The sequence below is a fragment of the Dermacentor silvarum genome, chromosome 4 (genome assembly GCF_013339745.2).
Source record: "Dermacentor silvarum isolate Dsil-2018 chromosome 4, BIME_Dsil_1.4, whole genome shotgun sequence".
Classification (NCBI taxonomy): domain Eukaryota; kingdom Metazoa; phylum Arthropoda; class Arachnida; order Ixodida; family Ixodidae; genus Dermacentor; species Dermacentor silvarum.
In genome coordinates this window covers 51659771-51683196 of record NC_051157.2, presented here as the reverse complement: position 1 = coordinate 51683196, position 23426 = coordinate 51659771, and the positions used below count along the sequence as shown (strand labels likewise).

General features: G+C 46.5%; 2 protein-coding genes across 3 annotated transcripts; both read right to left on the bottom strand.

Moving 5' to 3' along the window:
• Positions 1-7851, bottom strand: LOC119450021 (intracellular coagulation inhibitor 1-like). 2 transcript variants are annotated; one of them, XM_049665588.1, is made up of 4 exons: positions 7702-7851; positions 6104-6966; positions 974-1333; positions 1-828 (listed from the first exon to the last, which is right to left on the bottom strand). In XM_049665588.1, the coding sequence occupies exons 2-3, from the start codon at positions 6958-6960 to the stop codon at positions 1018-1020; spliced, it is 1173 nt and encodes a 390-aa protein (XP_049521545.1). In that variant the 5' UTR covers positions 6961-6966; positions 7702-7851; the 3' UTR covers positions 1-828; positions 974-1017. The 2 variants fall into 2 exon arrangements, with proteins under 2 accessions (XP_049521545.1, XP_037569289.1); XM_037713361.2 differs by lacking the exon at positions 1-828 and having other exon boundaries at positions 907-1333.
• A 5567-nt stretch (positions 7852-13418) lies between these two features.
• LOC119450019 (intracellular coagulation inhibitor 1-like) lies at positions 13419-18511 on the bottom strand. Its single transcript, XM_049665586.1, is given in 4 exon segments — positions 13419-14383; positions 16805-17454; positions 17456-17674; positions 18277-18511. Coding segments are annotated over 3 exon segments (1176 nt in total). The 5' UTR covers positions 17666-17674; positions 18277-18511; the 3' UTR covers positions 13419-14067.
• Between the last annotated feature and the right edge of the window lie 4915 nt (positions 18512-23426).

Genomic DNA, 23426 nt, shown 5'->3' with positions numbered 1-23426 from the left:
AAAGAACGAATATTTCCTGCGTTTCTTTATTTGAAATGAACAACATGCATGAACAGCATTAAACAACAACAAAAAAGAAACTCATAAGAAATCGTTTCCTTTAGAGTTACTTCATTCCTGTATAAAAGGCAAATTCATGGTTCACGTAAAGCAACAGCTCTTTATTACCAAGTTCTTTGTCGCTAACAACTGAGGGTATCTTCTGTGCTTGCGGAAATATGAGTCTACGAGTATATGCGTTAGTCGCTTCATTGGGGGAAACAAGGACTCCCCTCGCGTCCTGTAATTAGCATTAAATATTTATTTACCATTAGTCACACAATCACGACAGACTGCGCAATGCAGGCCCTTTTGATGCTTTTTGTATAAGCAGAGTACACAGGATTTGCCCTCCTCCAGATCGCAGGTAAGCAAACGTTTATCGCTGCGCGCAGGTAATTTCTCGACTGCAAGCCCTGCCCGACAAGCTTGATCTACTTGTATTTAACGATAATACCGATTGTAAGTAACTAGTGGAATTATAGTATTAATAATTTCGCCTAGAATTGTGTAGCGCGTTAAATGATATTTTTTTTAATTTTGTGCCCAGTTTTTCTTAACGCTAAATCATGTTTCCGTGCGGTTCCGTTTTTAGCTTCCCAGTTATGTCTGGGGTGTTCAATACGGTCACTGCGACTGCAGGCCGGATACTGACCTCGTTGTGAGGAGGTCATTGTCATCCGCAGTAATATTATTGTGTTGCTTCTGTAAATAAACAGGTGTGGCTATGCTCGACTTGACTTAGGAAGCCAGCTAATCACCGGAGGTCCCAGCGACTTCGTTTGGACGCTCGTTTGCAAGTTAATCCCAACCATCGATGCACATGAGAGGATGAGCAGCGCAGCGTGCTCATCCTCTGACGATTGATCGTCATAAAGAATCAATTCAATTCGGTCTTGAGTATCGTCAAGCGATTCGACATCTACGGCGTTACCCCAAGCTTGGAAAGAGTGCATCTTGGGCCACAACGCTAGAAGCCTAGAGATGGTTCACTTGACCCGCGAATAGAATGTCTCCTGTGCGTCTGTTGTGGATGAAAAACAGGAACGGATGGTCGACCACAAATGGCGTGCTTACACGGATGCTCTCAACCTCAAAAACAACAGCCGTGGAGCCGGCCGCCTCGCTGCCTTCTTCGTTCACCTCGACCACAGCCTTGTGCACCACGTCGTAGACGAACAGGTCGCGAGACCCGCTGATGCCCGAGAAGTCGGCTTGATGCTTGTCGAAGACCTTCGATGCTCCCAGCTGCGACAGAGGCTCCTTCAGCTTGTACAGGCTTTCAATCTTGAATCTGAGCGGGGAGGGAGAGAAGGCGTGAGTATATAGGCTGAAAAGACGAAGCCCTCGCTGAGTGGACGCCTTGACCAAACAATAACGGTAAACACGATTCCACAACAAGAGAGAAAGAGATATTTATATATAGCTAAATGGTAAGAAGGGTGGAGAGGCCGACGAAAGAGCCTCCGCTTGGTCTGCTGCTTGATCTCTACACACGCGTTGATGTCGCTGTGCTGACTATATAGGTACTACTTGTTGTAATACCTGTATTTAATTTGGCTACGACCACCAGTCTTGACTACTGTCGTGTGTGGTGGAAAGGGTAGGGTAAATGGGAATAGGTACTACTGCATATTGTGCAATAGAAGCATCACTGACGCCTACTGCAGCACATCACCATCACATCTCTTCCCTCTCTTGTGTTCTTTTTCTCTTCATCATCGCAATAAAATAGGTAACCGACAGACAGGACGGAATGCATGCATTTGCCCAGGTGCACTTTGTAGTCGCCAACAGACTCATTTTGGTCAGTCTATTACTGCAGCTTCAAGAAAGCAAGCGCACTCAATCGTAAATATAACAACAAAATGAGCTGGCAGAGCGAACATAACAATTATACTCGGAGACGCTATGTCCACATTGTCCACAATGTCCACATTGATCTTCTTGGCCCTCTTTCTTTTCTCTCCTTATCTATTCTTGCCCTTTCCCCCTCTCCAAGTGTGGGGTAGCCAACCGGGCACGTCCTTGGTTAACCTTCTTACCTTTCCCTCTTCGTTTCTCTCTTTCTCTTTGGTCCTCACTTGAAATCACGCTTACATATATTGGGTCAAGATGGTCAGCACATGTTGACTAGTCGTGTATTCTGTACTTTAGGAAGCCATGATTGAAACTCGAGCAGTATCAATCCTAAGGGTGAACGAAGAACCGCAGAAGGAACAAGAGACGCGCACGTCAGTTTTATGTTTGCTGCAATCGCTTGAATACAGTCTGCGCTCAAGGACACTCGTACCGCTCTTCCTTATCGTCTCTAACACGTTCACGCTGCAGACTACGCTGCTCGAAAAAAAAAAAAAAAAAACACGAAACCTGATGGACAGTAGCACCGCGTTTTCCGTGAAATAAGCAGCATCCCATGGATAGTGAAATGCTTCTATATATATGCTTGTAAAAAGTTCATTTTTATTGAAGGACTACTTAAGGTACGGCTTAAAATGTCCTTCCCCAAAACTGTTGTTGTCATTCAATTTTAAAAATAAACAAAAAGAAAATGTTCGAGACGGAAAGGCAAATATCCTCCGAGAGGTGCACAACACGTGCTTTACTTAAAGAGGAGGGAGATAAAGAGAACCGTCGAAAAAAAAGGAACAGAAAAAAAGAAAGAAAGAAAATAAAAAAGAGTGTAAAAGAAGAAAGATACGAACCCTGTTAAATCACAAGAAATAGTGGGAGAGAGATACCAATGCGGGCTCTGGAAAGTTGACTACAGGGGCTGAAAAACCAGTACTGTACTTTTACTTGCAGCAGGCACGATTTACAGCAAGTTAGTAGAACGTTTAAAAAATCCGGCAGATCCCACGCCCTGGGAATCGATGTTATGCGAAGCAGAGTGCGGGGAGCAGACCAAGTTAACGAAACGACCATGAGAGCACAAAGACGTAGGCGGCTGTTTCATGACCTACATGACACGCATGTCATGACATTCATGTCATGACCTATCATTTATGTTCATCATACACTCTTGTCATACTATCCGAATTTTGGTAACTACCAAGTTAACGAAACGACCATGAGAGCACCAAGACGTAGGTGACTAGATAGATAGATAGATAGATAGATAGATAGATAGATAGATAGATAGATAGATAGATAGATAGATAGATAGATAGATAGATAGATAGATAGATAGATAGATAGATAGATAGATAGATAGATAGATAGATAGATAGATAGATAGATAGATAGATAGATAGATAGATAGATAGATAGATAGATAGATAGATAGATAGATAGATAGATAGATAGATAGATAGATAGATAGATAGATAGATAGATAGATAGATAGATAGATAGATAGATAGATAGATAGATAGATAGATAGATAGATAGATAGATAGAGATAGATAGATAGATAGATAGATAGATAGATAGATAGATAGATAGTGTCAAAGTGGCAAATGTTCGCCAAGAAATGCTTCGCATTTAAAAAGTGCAATGTATTACAGAACAACCTGAGTAAAACATACTGTAGTCATAATAACGCAGAGGCCAACACAGGGCCATACAAGCGCGCCAAAAAAAAAAAAAAAAAACGGCAGCTCACGCTCATACACCCATGGCGAAAATAACGTCACACCCTCATATGTTGCGTGCGAATAAACAGTGCACATTACAATGACAAAGCTACAGATACACGCTGTCGATAATTCCCATTACCCACCGCGGCGGCTCAGGGGCTTTGGTGTTCTGCTGCTAAGCACGAGGGCGCTTAGCACGAGCGCTCGTGTACTCAAATAGTCAAAGAACCCGAAGCCGTCAAAATTAATCTGTAACGCTCCAACATCGCGTTCCTCATAACCGGCTGTGCAGTTTTCGGATGGTAAACCTCAGAATCTATTTTCTGAATTCCCATTAAAGCGTTCTTGAAGCGTTCGAGATGACTGAACAACTAGCATTTCAGCGCCGGCTTGCACCATGTACCTTGCTGTTCAAGTTCATACTGGCATTATTTTCCGCAAGTACATTTTTCCATTAATTGCAAGAAACGCGGATCTTGCGTAATGCTGACCCATACAACAATGGATTTTGAGTTTGCATTTACATTTATTGAGCCCTTGTGAAGTTAAAAGAAAGTCTATTGAGTGGCAGCTTTTATCGTGTGTAGTCAGTATGTCCTCAAAATTTCGAAATTTCAATTTCCCCACATTTACATATCCCAACTTTTAACCTACTTTCGCTATTAGAAGATGACTGCGGGCAAGCGGCTGATTTTGACAAAGTTTTCTCGCTCTCTCCTCTCTATCTCTCATTAATGCGTGAAATAAAAATGCGATGAACTTTCGAGCCAGTCGCCCGAGGAGCAATCCAAATGATGGTGATTGCGACACTATGCTTGTCACGGAGCGGCATAGTTTCGAGTCATCGACACGCCAATTAACGGGCGCCAAAAGCGTCGTGGTCTCACGTGCGGCATAGTTTCGAGATAGCGACACGCTGATTAACGGGCGCCGTATGGCCGGCGGCCGCTATTGCTTCTGTGCTTGTCAACGGACCCAAGTGTGTGCTTGTGTGTCTGTGTGGTGCAGTGTGGGGGCACGACATCTGACAGCGGGGGGGAATCATCCATTCCCTCGCCCCTGGGCGTGGCCAAGACTTTTGGGAGGAGTCGTGAGATAATTAGGTGAACTGTCACCGATACCTGCCGTTCCCCGACCTAAGGAACTAGGGAAAGAAAAGGCAATTTAAGCCCAGGTTTTAGGCCCTGCTAATCAGTCTAGAAGCTGAACCTGTAATCTGCTGAGAAACAGTCGGGGGGCTAGTGCCGTCCAGTATCGCCTGGGCTAGTGCCGTCCAGTATCGCCTGGGCCGCCTAGCCACGTCGGAACTCCCAGTAACTCGTTGACGTACGAGACGATAAACCAACGTCTGCAACGAAGCTCGCGGTATTTCGCCTCAAGTTAGGCTCAACCTGCTTGAGGGAAGTCGTCAAATCTCGACTCCCGGGAAACCCAGCCCAGCAATCTATCTATCCACCCGCCTACGTCTTGGTGCTCTCATTGCTGTTCGTTGACTTGGTAGGTACCAAAATTGGCATAGTATGACAACAGTGCATGACGAACATAAATGATAGGTCATGACATGAATGTCATCTCATGACCTATCATGACACATGTCATGTCATGACATGCGTGTCATGTAGGCCATAAAACAGCCGCCTAAAATGACAATGACCCAGCGAAAAAACATTAACGCTCAAAAACAACTGAAAGGGATTCGGACCTGGGTACTAAGGTAAGGAAACACTGAAGGATGATGGTAGAAGTCATAGTCATGAGCATGACCCATCAAAAATGACAATGACTCGGCAAAACAATTAACACTCAAAAACTACTGAAATGGGTTCGGACCTGGGTACTACGGGAAGGAAACACTAAAGGAGGGTGGTAGAAGCCATAGTCATCATGAGCATGACTCAGCAAAAATGGCAATCACTGAGCGAGAAAAGATTAACACTCAAAAACCACTGAAATGGTTTCTGACGTGGGTATTAAGTGAAAGAAACACTAAAGGATGATGGTAGAAGTCATAGTCTTGAGCATGACTCAGCAAAAAATGACAATGACTCAGCGAGAAAACATTACCACTCAAAAACCACTGAAGTGGGTTCGGACGTGGGTACTAAGTGAAGGAAAAGGCTTAAGGTTGATGGTCGAAGTCATAATCATGAGCAACGACCAAGGCTTTCGCCTTAAGGTCTCTTAGGCCTAGCTAAAGGGACTCCGGAGGAACTCGTGGCATGAATGTCATGACATGCGTGTCATGTAGGTCACGAAACAGCCGCCTACGTCTTGGTGCTCTCATGGCTGTTTCGTTAATTGGTAGGCTCACCGCACACTGCTTCGCATAACATCCATTCCCACCGGGCGTGGGATCTGCCGTGTTTTTTTCATTTGCTTGCGCATTACGTTGTTCTGTATACAGGGGCGTCGCTTGCACGTATCTTTCAACCTTCCATACTCCCCTTTAAACCAATATAATTTCAACGTCCAAACTTGCTACTCACTTGGGCAGTGCGACATCAACGTTTGTGTCTCGGAGCTTCAACAGCAGACGATGGTAGAGTGGCAACGAAAAGTTACGCCTGAGAGCGTCCACGCCGTTTTTCTCTCGCGGCAGCACAATAACCATGCTGTAATCAAGTCCAGTGTAAGCCAGGTCAACGACTTGCGCGTTCGTCTCGTCGTCTTGAGCGTATGCCGTCGTAAGCTGCTGACGCATCATGTCTACCTGGACGCGCTCTGTTCCTGAATTGAAGAAAGGAGCCTTGGACGTGGCCCCTGCGTGAAATGGGGTGTTCCACATCCCCTTGAAGTAGATGGCGTTCAGAAGGACCAACCTTGCATCGGAGGAAAGTGGTTCGCTGAGCAATTCCTCTATTTTTCCTGCCGTTTTGTTCTTGACCCAGTCGTTGATAGTCCTCAAGGCCTGTTCATCTGCCAAATTCGCTGTACTTACTTCGGCATCGAAGTACTGCCTGAGGGAGTCTAGGTACTGCGGTTCCACGTTGTAGCCCTCCTGAATAACAGCGGCGTTGGCGACGTACAGCGTTGAATTTGAAGGCTCACGTAGCCGACGCGTGTGCTTGGCGTGGGCGCTCGGAACGCGGTCGTGACTCAAGCCTACCGACGAGTAATGGAGCGCCTCGTGCAAGTCTTGCAGAGTATCGCCTCTGGCGCCAACGTAGGTCATAGCCATCGCCGTGTACACGCTGTACGGCGAGTAGAAGATGTTCGTCTGCGACGAGACCGGGATCTCTCGGAGGAGCTCGAAACCGAACACGTTACTGGAACTGGAAATTCTCGTTTCCTCTTGAGCGACGCAAACCGCCACGAGCCACGTGATGCAGATGGCTGTCTTCATGATGGGCTGCCGAAGAGAACGGAAGAAGGGCGATAATGCATACGTGACTTCACTTGAACTGTCTGTGCGCTTAGTAAAGGCAGAGCTTGTACTGGACATTTGTGTATTTAAAAGGACCACACACAATCAGCACTGAAATATCAGCGTGATTTTGCCATTGTCAAGGGGATCGGAAGGGGGTGATAGAGGCTAATTCACGTGATATCCAAACCATCGGTTTCTGTTATAAGCGCATGTACTCATGAGAGACTAGAGTTCGGCTGCTGGAGCTGACTCTTGCCACTGGTTTGGCATGAGGGCCAATGAAACGTTAGAAGCAAGCTTATGCTCACAAAACACTGAAGGCTGCTGTTTTACCATTTGTTATGCCGTGAAGAATATTTAGAGTGAACAAAAGAAAACATAGCTTCGATGATCCAGCCAATTAGCGATGGTTACAATAATTTCACTTATCTGGGCTTCTTTTGACGTTCATTGTTAAGCCTATACTTGCTCAAGAATTCCGCCTGTCTTAATTCACTTCGACAGGTAACATAGATTACATGGGATTTGTTTTTGTTCGCTTCGAATAGCATAACCACAAAGCATTGCACACAGTTCTGCTTTCGATCGATGAAGTTATGTTTGAAACGAGGCATACGCGTAGATGAAACTGTGCGGTCTTGAGTCAGTATAGCTGGACTATGGGCTCCTCGAAGGGATCTGAGCCGCAGTGCATAAATGAGCGAAAATCATACGTACCTGATGGCGTTCCAGACTGTAACGCTAAATACTAAAATGAAGTGAGAGTCTCTAGTGCAGTCAGAACGTGTTTTAGAGTGGGGAAAAACTGCGAGACATATCCTCAGGGGACACGTGTGAGAGGACGTGTGAGCTCGGGCTGTGCAGGCGCAGAGAGAAAGAGTGAGGGGAATATGAAGGCCGCGCTTGTCAGCATTTCAGCGTTAGAGACGTTATATATCTCCGCTGTTGCTGAAACCAAAGAAGGCGACTGAAAAACGAGCATGAATATAATCTGTTGACGTTAATTTTAACTTGCTTTCGACTCCAAGAAAGCTCAAGTTATCCCCGTTGTAGGCTGCCAAAAAACAGCCTATAATCACAACTACCAAAGGCTTTCTTACCTTGACCCATTTCAACATTATGCTTCACAGTTCTTATCAATGTACAGGATGGGAAGTGGCAAGAAAGGCTTTGCTTTGAAATGTAATAAGAATATAACTTGCATCTTATTAATGCTAAATGAAGACGCGTTATAGATGCAAGCACAAGTGCACCTTCCGTGTACGCGCGCTGTTGAGACTTGTTCATCTTAAAAGTGGTCAGTGTTTTGTCCAAATCTATCTCGATAGAAAGCAACATTTTAGTGCCATGACCTAATTGCAAAGTCTCTCGAGCATTCACTAAAAACCATGTCGAAGGTTTAGTGCCATCGCCGCTTTCATCCGCTGTGCCGAGCAGTGTTAGTAATTGCACTTGAGGGGAGTAAAATCGTCGCGAGCATTTACAAGTTCAGTTCGTCCGTGGACCGTGAGTCATGTTGTAACATCAGCGAAGCCAACGCGCGTTCATGTTAGAGTTGGTGACCTTGGGCGCTATAACGTAAAATGATTCCAAACTGTTTTGATTCCAATTTCTGCAATCAGCCTCCACGATTGGTCCAATCATTTTCGGGCCGCTCCCAACTTCGCCTGTCTGTCACGCGACGTCACGAAAACCGCGATAGCTCCCCATCTGATATAACATGTACACACTGATTATGCATGATTAAACCGCACAAAAGAAAAATAATCATTCGTGATTCAATGTCTTTTCACCATTAGCTCTCTGCTATTGGTCCAATGTTTTCTGGCTACGCCCACTTCGCCTGTCTGTCACGCGACGTCACAAAACCGCGAAAACTCACCACGTCAAAGTGGCGTGTACGCGAAAAAAATGCATTAATATGCCGAACAAAACTGAAAATTTTTCTGAATAGCCACAGACTGCCCCGTTCCGAAAGGAATCAAAGATGGCTGCCTGCCGATCGCTCAGGCCCTCGCTACTCGCACCTGCCGGTGAGCATGTATTTATTTGCGCATGATAAACCTTTTTGCGTGGCAGTAAAACGTTATCGAGCCTTTTCGGCATGCATACGACATCGCTCTGTCAACTCTTCCTTGTTGAGGATCCGTTTTAGCGGCATTCTTATCCTTCCATTGCACGCCGCCGCGATTTTCGACCAGCCACCGCAAGGCGAAGCGGACCAATCGGAGAAGCGGGCACCACCCTCTTCATGGGGTTATCTATTTTCACTGTGCTGGCTCGGCCCCATCGAAACCCTCTCCACTAGAGCGTGCTTCTCGCCTCTTGTCAGCCAATTAGATAAGAAAAACCGCTGAGTGTAGACAATGTTATTGGTTTTGAAAGCGAACAAAGGTGACCTCCTATAAACGAGGAGAGTGTTTGATTGGGTTGTTCAGACAACGCAGTGGGTCACCGCCCGATGCTTGCGTCGGTGGTTACGTAAATTTGACGTCAGGAGTTTGGAATCAAAACAGTTTGGAATCATTTTACGTTATAGCGCCCCTTGAGAGGATAACCTTTACTGCAGTGGAAGACTTCTTTATTAGTTACTGACGTGTGCTCAAACTATTAGGTGCGATTTTATGCAGAGTGACCCGCATTCTGCGTTGTTGTTTTCTCTTTTTTAAGTTTTTACTCCTCTTGTAGGCGTTAGTGCTCGCGCTTGTTAACTTGTACTCCTTATTTTCATTAATCTTAATTTAAATTTAAGCAGAGTTATGTTTCCCTCAGCAGGACCGCAGAAAACTAGGTGGGGTGATGAAGTTAGGAAATTTGCAGACGCAAGTTGGAATCAGTTAGCGCAAGACAGGGGTAATTGGAGATCACAGGGAGAGAGGCCTTCGTCCTGCAGGAGACATAAATATATGATTATGTTTTCCCTCTAAGTGAAATGGGGTAGGCATAGTGCTCCCTTCCTATACTGTTAGACTCTATTTCACCCTATAACCACCTGCGTTCAAGTTAGCTATATAACATATGAAAATGCTACTCCAAACTACAGACTGACTAGCAGGGTGCAGTCACTTCGTGGAAGGTACATCTTTCTACGTATTCCTTTTCTGATGGGAATAGCTGATAGCCCACTTTGTGAACTCCGCGGGTGCAGCGAAACGATCGCGCACCTTCATTGCGAGTGCCGAGTTCCCTCGTTTCAACCCCCAATGAGCAGCCCTCTCAGCCACTCTAAACCAACTGGACAAGTGCCCACTCACAGAAGTTAAAATTCTTAGAAACCGGCCTACAAGTAGTGGCCTACAAGAAACTGGCCATGAAGGTGGTGCTGCGTTATTTAAGAGATACCGGACTGTGTGACAAGTTGTCACTGTGCACTAGTGTGACGCAGAATGTATTAGTGGGATGTTGACACTGTATGACTATGTAACGCCTTCGCAGACTCTGGGACAGCGCCCACAGAAACATGTATGTATTAACGTGATAGCGTTAAGGTCGGTGTCGGTGTCGGCGCCGGCGTCCCGTGAGCGAAAATTGGGGTTTTGTTTTGTTTTCTTTTCTTCTCTTTCTCTCATCTTTCGCACCTCTTTCCCCTTTCACCGGTACCGGGTAGGCAACCGGTGATATCCTCTGGTTAACTTGCCTGTGTTGCCTTTGCTTTTTTCTATCTCAATCTGTCTTAGCTATACATAAATTTGACACGCGCTCTATCTTCTTTAAAGGTCACAGTGGGCTGCCAAGAATATAACCGCAACTAATGGCCAAAATTAAAATTACTTGAAGGTCTAAAGTGCAAGTGTTGGGGGTCGATGCGTGCATGCTTCGTATAAGGGTGCGATGAAAGTAATACCAACGCAAAGTAGTTCTTTTAGCTTGTTGCCGTGAACGGTATGCTGGTGTTTTATGAAAACCGTATAGGAAGACCTAAAGAAACATTTGCTGAGCTATTAAGTCCCTGTCGCAGTCGAACCGTCAGCTCGAAACTTAATACTTTTGTAAGGCTAACGCGCTTGCTTTTACTGCTTCGTTGACAGTTTTAGGACAGTTAAAACCACAAGCGCACCAATTCGGACAATAGCATATACAGTATTCGAGAGCTCTTAAGATATTGTCTCTACGTACGGGAGCACGGCATAATGCACCGGCGATAGATACGATTAAAGCTTAAGAAATGTGCAGCTACGGTGGACGTGGAATACTTGAGCCTCAGTGCCTTTCGCATCTCCATGAATGCAGCTAGCAGAGTCACCGCTTAAGGCCCTTAATCCACTTCTTCTTTCCAATGCAATCGTACGTCCACAGGAGTTCTCCAAACCTCTGCAGTCAATACCATGTGAGTGCAACTCAGGCTGACGTCGGCTGTGAACGGATGTAGAAGTGCGACCTGGTGCAGTGCGCTAGGGTGTTTTTTTTTTCTTGTTTTTTTAATGATTGAGATAGAGTGAAAAACTGCAATTGTTGTTTTTTGCCTTCCTCGTTGTTGTGTGGAAAGAAATTATCTCCTCGTCTTCTCTTGTTTTCTCCTCATCTTTTCTATCCTTTCCCCATCTTCCGGTGCAGAGTAGCCAACTGTACAGTTAACCTCCTTACCCTGTCTGCCATTCCACTCTCATTTCTTTTTTTCTCTCTCTCTACACCATATCAGTACCCGTGTCGCAGTCGACAGACGAAATATTGTCATACCGAAACTACTGAATTTAATTTACTGGCTGAAACAAACCGGCATATACGCGCCATTTTGTAACATGACTCATTTCACTCGGGATTCTTGCGAATCCTAACACTGATTGAATGTGCGCTGTACAAGCTGATCGATACGCGCAATACAGACCGATCGATTGGCATGGAATTAAATTATGGGGTTTTTCGTGCCAAAACCACGATCTGATTATGAGGCACGCTGTAGTGGGGGACTCCGGAATAATTTGATTCACCTGGGGTTCTTTAAAGTGCACCTAAATCTAAGTACACGGGTGTTTTCGCATTTCGCCCCCCAGTCTGCATGGAATGTAAAACCCAACAGTAACTGCCTAGCGCGAATTCTGTGCGATGCTTGTTAGCGCGCCGGCTCGCAATTATCACCATTGCATCGGGTGCATGGGTTGGGTCTCCAGTGGCAGTAGAACGCGAAGCTTTAGCAATTAAGCGCGGAAGCACGAGCCACATTCGCGCTGTATGCGGTCACGGTATCGACGCACGTGCGCTGCAGGCGCCTGAGGTTTAGAAGGTTTCCAGCATAGTGTTTCTCACTATATTACCTAGAGGGAAATCTGGCGATACTCTGCTGTTGTTTGCATGGGAATGCCGGTGTATGGCGACTTCGGATTGGCATCGTCCTCGGAGAGCCAGGAAACCTTGAAGACGCGCCTGGCTAGCACCGTTCCATCTGTCACACTATTCATTTCCTACTAGGACAGCACGTAAATAGCTGTTTTAGATTTATTTTGCCCAAGAACATGTTTTGTTTAATTAAGAGGACTTGTGATCGGCTGTACATTTATATGAAACGTTAAAAGTATCAGAGGGCCGCTAAAGATGGAGGACAAACGACAAGATTCGCGCTCGCTTTGGAACAGTTTGTCGTGTGTGCTTGCTTGTCTTCGCTTGATTATGCATTGTAGATGAGTAAACTTCATTCAAAGATGTAAGATTTTATTTTACGAACGCATTATTTGCGTAGCCATATCCACGTTTTAGACGAAGCCTCGTACAAAACCAGCCAACAAAAGCCTCGCACACCCATATACCGCCATTCCAATCATGACGGCACAGCACTCGTTTGAAAACTTCCATAGACGGTGGCGCCAGATCTATAGGGAATATAGTGAGAAACTCCATAGTGTCCAGAGACTCGCAGTGCGTTTCGCTGCAAAAGTGACGAAGTCAAGTGGCAGCACCGTCACGCTCCGCTCGCTCCGTTTGGGCTTCTGCAGTTCCCTCAGCAGTTGACACTTCCTGCCTTCCGCTGTCGGCGTGAGCGTCGTGCCAACACACATTAGCGATCCTGCATACCACACCGTGGGGCTTACACTGGTGTGAGTGGAACGGACAGTACAAGCTAAATCTACCTATTCCTTTCTTTGGGCGGGGACAGGCGCGATCCGTTTTCCTTTGCTGTTATCTCATGCGTCATCAAGGTGTGACGCCAGCAGCGTCAAGATTTCTGACACACCTTCAGAACAACCTAAATCGTGCTATCACTTGCAATGCTGCACCTTCTAGCGAGACTGCCAATCTGTTATTAATGCGATAGCATTACTTGGCTCATTATGAGACCCCGCCGTCATCAGAAAGCCGTGGCAGAAAAATGGGACAGAAATTACGTCATGTTCGGCTACCTCAAAAAAAAAAAAAAAGGGGGGGGGGGGTGCTGAGGATGTGGAAGTGGCCTGTACGACGACGAAGAGTGTGGGAACAAAAGGATGAACGGACACAACGCACTTTGTTTAGAGCTTTTAATTGTTTTCACAATAATTGTCCGGCTAGATTGTGGTGGTATAGGATTTTCCCTTGGCAGATGTTTTCTACTTGGTCACTGGTTTTGACGTGAGAAGAAATCTGAAGTCGGCAACGAGTCAGCCTCGCACAAACTCGCGAAACTCCATTCCACAGACACGTTTTATTACGCTTTCACCCGTACGTTTTGTATGTATAAAAACATGCCTAGGAAAAAAAAAACAACGTAGACCTACGTTTCCAACAAAACAAAAGCAAGAAAACAACTTCCCGAGCACTGTAACCACGCGCGCAGTTTGTCATATTTCCATGCATGTTTTCTAATTAATTGATGGTGCCTTAATTGATTGCAGGAACCGCTTCTCAGAAGCTGACGACTTGTGGTCATTCCGTATACAAGAAACTCGTGCGTGGTCAGCGGCTTCTCGGCTGCAATCGTACCCTGTTGTTATCGGGCAAAACAATTCGCGCATATTTTCAGCACTTATTATAAAAAGAGCTTCCCTATCTTAGTTAACGTCTATTTCAAAACTTGTCTCTTCGTTGATTGGCGGAACAGTTCTATTCGTACCTTCTTTGCGCCCAATTAAACGCGAGTGAAAACAGTAACAGAAGCGACGCCGTGCCGTCGCTCTAGAGGTGGTTCACTTGACCCGCGAACAGGACGTCTCCCGTTTGCCTGTTGCGGATGAAGAAGAGGAACGGATGGTCGACCACGAAGGGAATGCCAAAAGTTGCGCTCTTGGTGTAGGTGATGACTCCGGTCGCACCGGCAGCTTCGCTTCCTTCCTCATTAACCTCGACCACGGCCTTGTGTACGACTTCGTATACGACTAGGTCGCGTGAGCCGCTGATGCCAGAAAAGTCGGCGAGGCGTTCGTTGAAGGCCTTCGAGGCTCCAAGCGCCGATAGGGGCGCCTTCAGTTTGTACGAGCCTTCGATCTTGAACCTGAGATCGGAGAAAAACATGTTATTAAGCCATAACATAACGCTTGCAGCGTAGGGCGTGCGTTAGTTCTGGTATAGTAACGGTCCACGCCCCTTACCTCGAAGAAGCGAGCGCTGTGATGGGCGTGTCAAATAAGGGCATTGATTGGCTCCGTTCCAAGCTTTAGCAGTTTTGTTTACTCCATTTTCTTTGCGCAATGAATGTTTTGAATATACTGGTGCTCACTTTATCGCGAAATTATAGATTGCACATCGACCGTGCTATTTCTGTCCGAACCTCTTATATACTTCTAACAAGCTTATATTGAGTACGCCAATTAACTCCTGTATATTTTATATATTCTTTTTAATTTTTCATTAGTTTATTTGTTATTCGAGCTATTTGTTTATTGCCAATGATATCGAGATTAGCAGCAATATGAGATATTTGCTGCCACAATGGCTACCTTTGTCATTCAGGAACTGATCATTACTGGCAACTTAGACCGGACCAAATATAGGCATCCATAACCACGGAACTGGCTGCTGTATATGATAGGTCCTCCGTTTGATGATGGCTCAGGCACCTTCGATATGGCCAGAGTACTGTGACGCATGTCAGTGCTGCCGGACCACGCCGGACAAAGAGAGAGAAAAGATGCACAGAAAGGCAGGGAGGTTAACCAGATGTAGAATGCTTTATGAACAGTGAGCCCTAAAACATAATTCACGACAGTGCCCGGATAAGTAGCCTTATCATAAGATTCTTCTTCTTCTTTCTGGAGTTTCACGTGGCAAAACCAGTTTTGATTATGAGGCACTATCATAAGATTTCAATCGGTGTTGGCCTTTATGGTATTATTGGCAATTAACTCGCTGACGGTGAGGCGAGGTAGGCATTTCAACTCCGTCGTGGTGGCGTAGTAGTTTTGTCTGTGCATTGGACGAAATGCAAGAACGCCCATGTATCGTGCATTTGGTGCACGTTAAAGAACCCTAGCTTGTTAAAATTTATCCGGAGCCCCCCACTACGACGTGCCTCATAATCATATCGTGGTTTTGACTCGTAAAACCCCACAATTTATATTTTAATTTCATGGCCTGCGTAAATTGCGTATCTTCTAATCGTGACTGAATACTATCTGCTTACGTTAGTCATGCAAGACGTCCCTATGAGGTACACAACCCATGCTGACCACATCCACAGACATTCGCATGCCTTTAATTTCGACGGGAAGTCACCTCTATCCGTAGAGGTCACGTGAATTTATGGTATGTTTGTTGCGCAGGGTGTACCTGGGCGTTATTTTAACACGGCGCTGCCCTCACCTCATCGATCAAGTGAACAGCTGATTGCAAGCTCTGCCAAGCACCTGAAACGGTGTTTGGCCAGCATATGCGCCCGTCCAACGGACACGGGATGATTTCTTGGTCATAATCGGCAGGCAACCGCTGTCGCAGGGCGCTTTTCTGGGCCCATCGCCTAACAGTACAACTGCGAAGCTTACAAGAGCCTCATTAGAATTTTTCCACTGCCACGGGGCAGAAGGCACGAATTTAGTACGCCGCTGGATAATGTACATCCTCTCTTTCCTACCTCCCCATTATTACTCATGACTTCTTTTCTGTCCATTTCATATTAGTAGCGCAGAACAGCTCGTTATAAAGCACACCTCGGCACGTATTCACAAAAAAGTACTGATGCTAGAACTGTTCGTAAGAGGAGACGCAGGGCTATTGACATGACGGACATAATATTAGTGACTGGCAGCCGGCCAGTGGCCGAGGGCACTTCCGAACTAAGGTAGCTTTGTGAATTTGGCACCTGATCCAGCCGGCCCTTCCCTCAATCGAGTCGCGATCTCCATCTTTACTGCGTAGTCTATGACAATGACAACAGTAAGCGCTTTTTAAGCCACCTACCGGGATTTTAACAAATTTCATTATATAGCTTTCAAAGCCTCATTCTTCAGTCGCTCTTAACTGTAGACAAAATAAATGCGGAGCCGCCCACTACGGAGTCTATCATAACCCGTTTCTTGCTTTGGGACCTGAAACTTCTAATTTAAATTTTAAGCAAAGGCAGATGACAGAAACGCTCAGACGTTCAATTTTCGGCATAAATGGCAGATTAAAAAAGTGCAGATATTTTAATAGAGAACCGATAATAATAAGCATTGAATTTAGCATATGCGAAATGCTCAACCAAAGCGGACCATATTTTGTCTTGTGTAGAAGCAGAAACACAGCGGGAGCACATGAGCTCTTGCCACAGCATCTGCCCTATCACGCTTTCCTATCTCTTTCATCAATATTTTCACGCAAGATTCTGCTTCGCGTGCCCATGTTTGGAAATCTTGCGCAGGGAAAGGTTACATTTTTTTGGAAAGACTACTTTCAGAATATAGTATTACCTACACTATGTCGAGAACTCAGGACTCACTTGGGCAGCGCCACTTCAACGAGGGCATGCATGTTGAGCTTGGATATGAGGCGTTGGAAGACTGGCCACGAAAGATTCTGCCTCAAGGCATCCACTCCGTTCCTCTGTCTCGGAAGGATGATTGTCATGCTGTAGTCTAGCCCGGCGTAAGGCAAGTCGAGAACGTTGGCGTCTGTCTCGTCGTCTTCGGCGTATCCGGCATTCAGCTGAGCGTGCATCGTGTCGACTTCAACTCTCTCGGTTCCGGCGTTGAAGAATTGTGCCTTCGACGTTCCTCTCACTTCGAAAGGCGTTTTCCACAGACCCTTGAAGTAGATAGCGTTCAAGAGAACCAGCCTCGTGTTAGGGGGAAGAGGCTCGCTGAGCAACTCCTCGATCTTTCCTTCCGTCTTGTTCTTGACCCAGTCGTTGATTCCTCTCACGGACTGCTCATCGTTCAAGCCTGCAGAATTGACTTCGGCCCCGAAAGACGTGCGCAGCAGTCCCAGATACTCCTCCGTCACGACGTAGCCCTCTTGGACGACGGCTGCGTTGGCGACGCGAAGGGTCGAGTTGGAAGGCGCACGCAGAAGGTGCGTGTGCTGGGCGTGGGCGCTCGGTACGTGGTCGGGCGTCAAGCCTACGGAGGAGTAACCCAGCGTTTCGTGCAAGGTCGCGCTGAGTCTCTCCCCTGGCGCCAACGTAGGCCATCGCCATCGCTGTGGACACGCTGTACGGCGAGTAGAAGAGGTTCACCTGTGGTGAGACTGGGATCTTATCGAGCAGCTTGAATCCAAACTGGTTGTTGGCGCCGGTGACCTTGTGCTCTTCTTGGGCGGCGCAGAGCGCCAAGAGCCCCGCTAGGCAGATGATAAACTTCATGGCGTGCAACTGTAGGTAGAGGAAAGATAACGAGTAAATGGTACACGGGTGGTCAGAGACCCAAGTCTAGTGTGGACCGCCGAAGCCAAAGTGGGGCAAAGTCCACAAAAAAAAATGCATGTATTCCTCAACTGGTCATTCCCTCGTTTCGAAACCGGTTGTTTCGTAGAACAATAAGCACCTAGCAGAGCTTTATTGAAAGTTCTACGAAGCTTTTTCAAAGTGGCTACCTAAAAGTCACACTCTAGTTTTAATTATACCCGATCACCAGAGTTGAAACCAGTACGTAAATCTCCTACTCTTCTAATTGAACGCATTTTATAAGCTTCCAAATAATAATAACTCCGCAAAAAATTCCAATTGAACCACGTTCCAAAAAAGCGTGGTGATTTACAGCTCACACACACTTTTCTTCTTTGGGTTTCGAAAAAGGGCTGAAGAGGAAAAGTGACCTTGCAGATTGTGCGGATCAAATTAATTTTAAACTACGATCTCAGCATCGGATTGTTTAGATTGTGCGAGTACATTATGTACCCATGTCAGAGCACTAGCACCTGAAATCGTCTCATAAAAACTAATATATTCTTATTCAGCGGGTGTACGTAGCTTACCTTTCAACGTACGTCCTTCTCGGCGTCGATGCAAAACGACAATAAACAACCGTTAACAATCCTCGAGACCGACCTTCCTTCTGGGGACGTGTAGCTTGGAAAAACCAGGAGGACGGGCCTTTGCCGACGGGTCTTATAGTGCGGACAAGTCGCATCTACTGGGTCACTGGGAATGGAGGATCCGAAGACGTATTTCGCAACCTCCTAGCGCCTTCTATCTCCGCGTCCCCGATGTAACTAAAGAAGGCCGCCTGGCAAAAGAGCACTACGTTATCTGTCTGCTCTGCTTTAAGCTGTCACCCCCAGTCGCTCAGCAATGACGACAAACAGCGCATGGAACAGCGGACGCGTCATGTCGCAACTTCCCCCTGCACGCACGTAAATTCCTAAATTTATATTCTACATTTTTTTCCCGTAGCGTATCAGTCTCGCATCCCACAAAAAACGATTGCCTCTCTGGGCACGGCTATAGGTCCGGCAAAATAACGATTGTGATCTTCCTCTTTCGAACTTACCAGTCACGTGACTGACCTGCCCCTTGTCAATACAGACAGATGTGTTAATCACGATGAATAAAATTGCCGGCGCATCCATGCAGTCGGGATTTTTTTTTTTGCCGACGTTAATGTCATTAGCGTTATTTCCTATGATGGGTGTGTAAATTATTTATTCAATTATTTATTCATAATGAACACACGGTGATGATGTGTTCTATATGTTAAAATAATTATCACAGTGATATTTGTAATTATTATGATTACGAAAGTAACAAGACAGAGACAGAGTTGGGATATGTGCAAATGCAGAGTGTTTCATGAGCTTGAGGTACTATGCTTAAGTCTTTTTACATTTTATATCTACGCTTTCTATCTATCTATCTATCTATCTATCTATCTATCTATCTATATCCATCTATCTTTTATCTTTCTATCTATATTTTTATATATAAATCTTCTCTATATACACATATGTACGCACATACTATAAGATGAAGTGTCCATTCGTTCACCACACGGGCATCCGCTGGCTCCACCGCATAGCGGCGGCGAGCGGCGAGCGGCTGCGATGCTTGCATTCTTCAAACTCCTGAGCGGTAGATATGCAGTTTCTTTAAGCGAGCCATGAAGACCGTAAAGAGTCCTCACCGAATGATGTACGGCGGGGGGGGGGGGGGGGGGGCGTTCATGTATGAGGTGTGTACTGCAGCAGGTATCGTCTCTCGCACTTACCTCTGGACACGCTGCGTCATCTAGCGGTGCCACAATGAAGTCTGCGCGTGGCCTCCGAGATCCGCGGGGCACCAATGCGTGCGAACGCTGAGAATTCTTCCCTCGCTGACCCGGCGCATTCGGGCTGCAGCGCGCTACAGCATTGTGCTGCCGTGATTGAGGAACGATGCCACGCGCGTTCGATGCCGCTAAGCTTAGAACTACTTTTAAAGGTTTTTTTTTCGTCTTTTTTTAACAGTGTGGAACATACCCATGCTGGAGGATTGACCAGAAATCAGCACATGCATACCGAGTGGCACATACCTGGTTGCACGTACTAAGTGGTCCAAGTCCAAATTCGTGTCTATTAGGGCTTACACCCAGGGGCGCATGCCCAGTGGCCCAAGTTGTGGCGTACTCCCAAAGGATGCTAATCGCATTGATAGTTGATAGTCTACTGTACGTTTAATAACGGCTATGTGTATCCGCTGGGTGTTCCAAGCAGCCGATTTTTTTTTGCGATCTTTGCACAAGACGTCTTAACAGCCGTTGAAATTATCTGCAGTTCTTTGGAAAAGTTCCCTCCAAACTTCTTGAAGCCCATAGCAACACGCCCATTGTCTCCTTGATGCGCGTTCCGCCGACAGTCTCGGGCTACTGGGCACTCCATAAGATCATGTAAAGCACTGCCACAATTTTAAAGCGAAAGCTTTACAAACCTAGTCGAGCCGAGTTTCTCCTTGGCCAGCAGTTTGACCTTCATTTGACCGCAGCTGCGCCGTAGCCTTGGCAACGCATCACGTAACTCGCCGCGCCGAGCTCCGCCGCCGCCGTTGCCCACCGGCTTGGCGCATGCACTCTCCACAGCTGGGTCACCACCTGACCACGTGACTCGCCGCGCGCCTGGTTAAGAAGAGCGCCGCGCTCGCCTAGTCGGTGCGAGCTTGGCCATGGATGAGAGGGAGGCTGGGCCGTCTTCTCTGAGCTTTGCGCAGGAGCGGGAGGCTTTGAGCCGTCGACGGCAAGCGGCGTCTGACCACCCCGCGGATATCGCCCGGCGAGTTGCTTCACTAGAGAGGGTCCGGAATGCCAAGCGCGCGATGCTAGCGTCGGAGACTAAGGAAGAGCGAGCCGTTCGGCTCGCAAAACGCTTGGACTTGTCGGCTTTTAATTTTTACCTGGCTTAACGATGAGTGTATACCTAAGCATAATAATTACAGCTAAATCAAAGGTTAACCAAGTGAAACCAAGACTTAACCAGGCTAAACTAAGCTTTCGCTTTGCATATTCAGGGTCAGCTGAGCTAAGCCGCAGCCATTTATTTTGTTGCGATAGCAATTACATGGGCACTCCAAGCGCACTTCTGCCGTCGCCGTGAGGTTCCGTATAAAGTCCAATGGTGATAAAATCGTCGCCGTACGCTGTGTGCTCAATGTAGCGGCTCAATGTAGCGCACGCGAGGGAGGAAGGCCGGCCGGAAGCGCGCGGTCTTCTTTCGCGCGCGAGCACTGGGGGGAGGCGACGGAGAGAGACAGGGAGCGGGGGATGCGTTCTGCTCCGTCGAATGCTGCGCACAGCGCGGCCGTGTGGGCGCCATATCTTAAAAGCGATCTGCGATGTGGGCGAAGTGCGCGCCCGCGCGGTCGACATCTTGAAGGCGATCTGCGATGGGGACAAAGTGCATGCGCCGACTGCCGGTAGCTTCGTATGCATTGTGCTTTCGACGTTTAGTTCGCGTTAAAGCGAGACGAGAGACAGCGCGAATGTCAATTGGCCCGCTGCTGCTGGCGCGCTTTCTCACTTCGGCATTTTCACAGCGAGTTTCCGCGGTCATCGAGCAAGATGTGTTCATGTTTACCTGCTCGCGCGTGACACCGTGTAATTTGTAAGCGAATGTTTACAACTTTATACGACCCATTAAACTGCTATCCTTGCTTCGTATAGCTCTCTACTCATTTGCTATCGCAATGGATGCTTCGCATTTCGGGCGAGACTGCGACTTTTTATTACGCCTACACTGTACAGCCGTTTCATTGATATTCTGGACATCTAGGGGAATTACGTTATTTAAGTGCGAATTTTAGAGGTTACAGGTGCGACTGTCTTGTAACGGCGATTGTTGTTGTAGAAACTATCCGACGCTTGTTAAACGGCACTTTAGCGATTTCTCGGTGTTTATAATTTCCTATCTATACAATTAGTATTTACCCGCGCAACCTTTTGTACTTAAAAGATGCTGTATGCACACTTTTTTCACATATTTTTGGATTCGCGCCCGCAATCTTGTTTATTTCTCTTGCAGTAATCCTGATGTAAACATGCACTGCACTTCTCGACAGCATTGTTACGCAAAAAAAAAAAAAAAAAACTGCGCTAAAACTATGTAACTCGACGCTGAAAAACACCCGTCGTTCGGCTTTCTTTGCAGCCTCATTTATAACCTTACAGTCACAATCATTTTTGTTTTCATTTATATGAAAAAAGCCCACATTCAAAAGTGGTGTTCGCGTAAAAACCTTAGGAAATGGGTTGAAGGTGTGAACTTACTGTGGTTAAAGGGGCGTCCTTCTTGAGCACCTACAAAGAAAAGCCTTCCACATGTGTGCCTGCAACACCTTGTGCTTCCGGTAGAGTTTGTCATAGCGCACAAGGAAATCTCACGATTACTTGCATTTCTAGAAGACACTGACCTGCTGGACAGATGGTAAATATTGAAGTTTTCTTGGGCCCGTGGCATCGTGCGTCTGCAATGCGCAGGGCTACAAAGGCGCTGCTGCGTTTTTTGAGGTGCACTGGCCTGTATGACCGCCTGTGACGGAACTCAGCGATGAACGCTTGACTGTGCAAATGTGCACGGTGTGAACTTCTCTCTTTATTCTCCTCTTTCAATCCCTTTTCCCCCTTCCCCAGTGCAGGGTAGCCTACCGGGATCAGCCTGGTTAACCTCCCTGCCTTTCCCTTATGACTTTTCTCTCTCTATCTCTCTCTCTTTCTCTCTGCAAGAGACGCTCAGGCGGAGCAATTGCCCGCCTCAATCGCCAGGCTAAAGCCGCCTGTAGCTACAACACACTATCACCACTATCACCACCATCACCACCACGTGAGCATTTGCGGCCTGATTGACGCATCAGCCGACCTAAATTAGCATTAATGGATGAAATGCTTTCGTAGTGAGAATAATTAGCCAGTATGTAACGAGCGGCGCGTTTGTGATCAGATTCAAAGGCATTTATTAGGATGATATTAGGGAGATCCCAGTTTCAGGCAATACTTTCTAATGTTGATGTAACTATAGATATATACTAAAGGATCTTCACATGGGAGAGAAAAGCGCGACAATTTTAGCGTAGATGTCCAAGCATGCTACTAGGATTGTTATTATTTTTGGACATGCATATTCCTTGAGAGGTTATGAATTATATATGTATTCCAAAGTACTTGTACGAAGTTATGGATGTTAATGTTAGGTGAATAAGAATATAATCAAGGGTAACACTAGGATGATTACGATGTGTTGTTCCCAACGTCATACATGCAGAAATAAAGGTTCATTAGCCATGTGTCATAACAGCTGTAAACTGTATATTCGGATTGAAAGGTAGAAACATATTGTGTGGTATTATACGATACTGTAAACAATCCTCGACAAAAAATTCACATCATATCCACGGGGTGAATGATGATGAGTGGGCGAAGCTCCGGAGGGAATCATCGGATCTCCCGCTTAAGGGGACGCTAGCACAAACGCGTTAGAAACGTGCAGTACTCTCTAGTAAGGGGGAGCGGCCACAGCGTCTTACGCAGCCATTTACACATGCCGGAACGTGCACCGCGTTTGCCGACGCCATCACATGACTGCCGAGAGAGTATACCCCCCGTATTCATAAACGCTCCTCGACTTGAACTTGACTTGCCACCGCTTTGGGCAGCGCGTTCGAAACG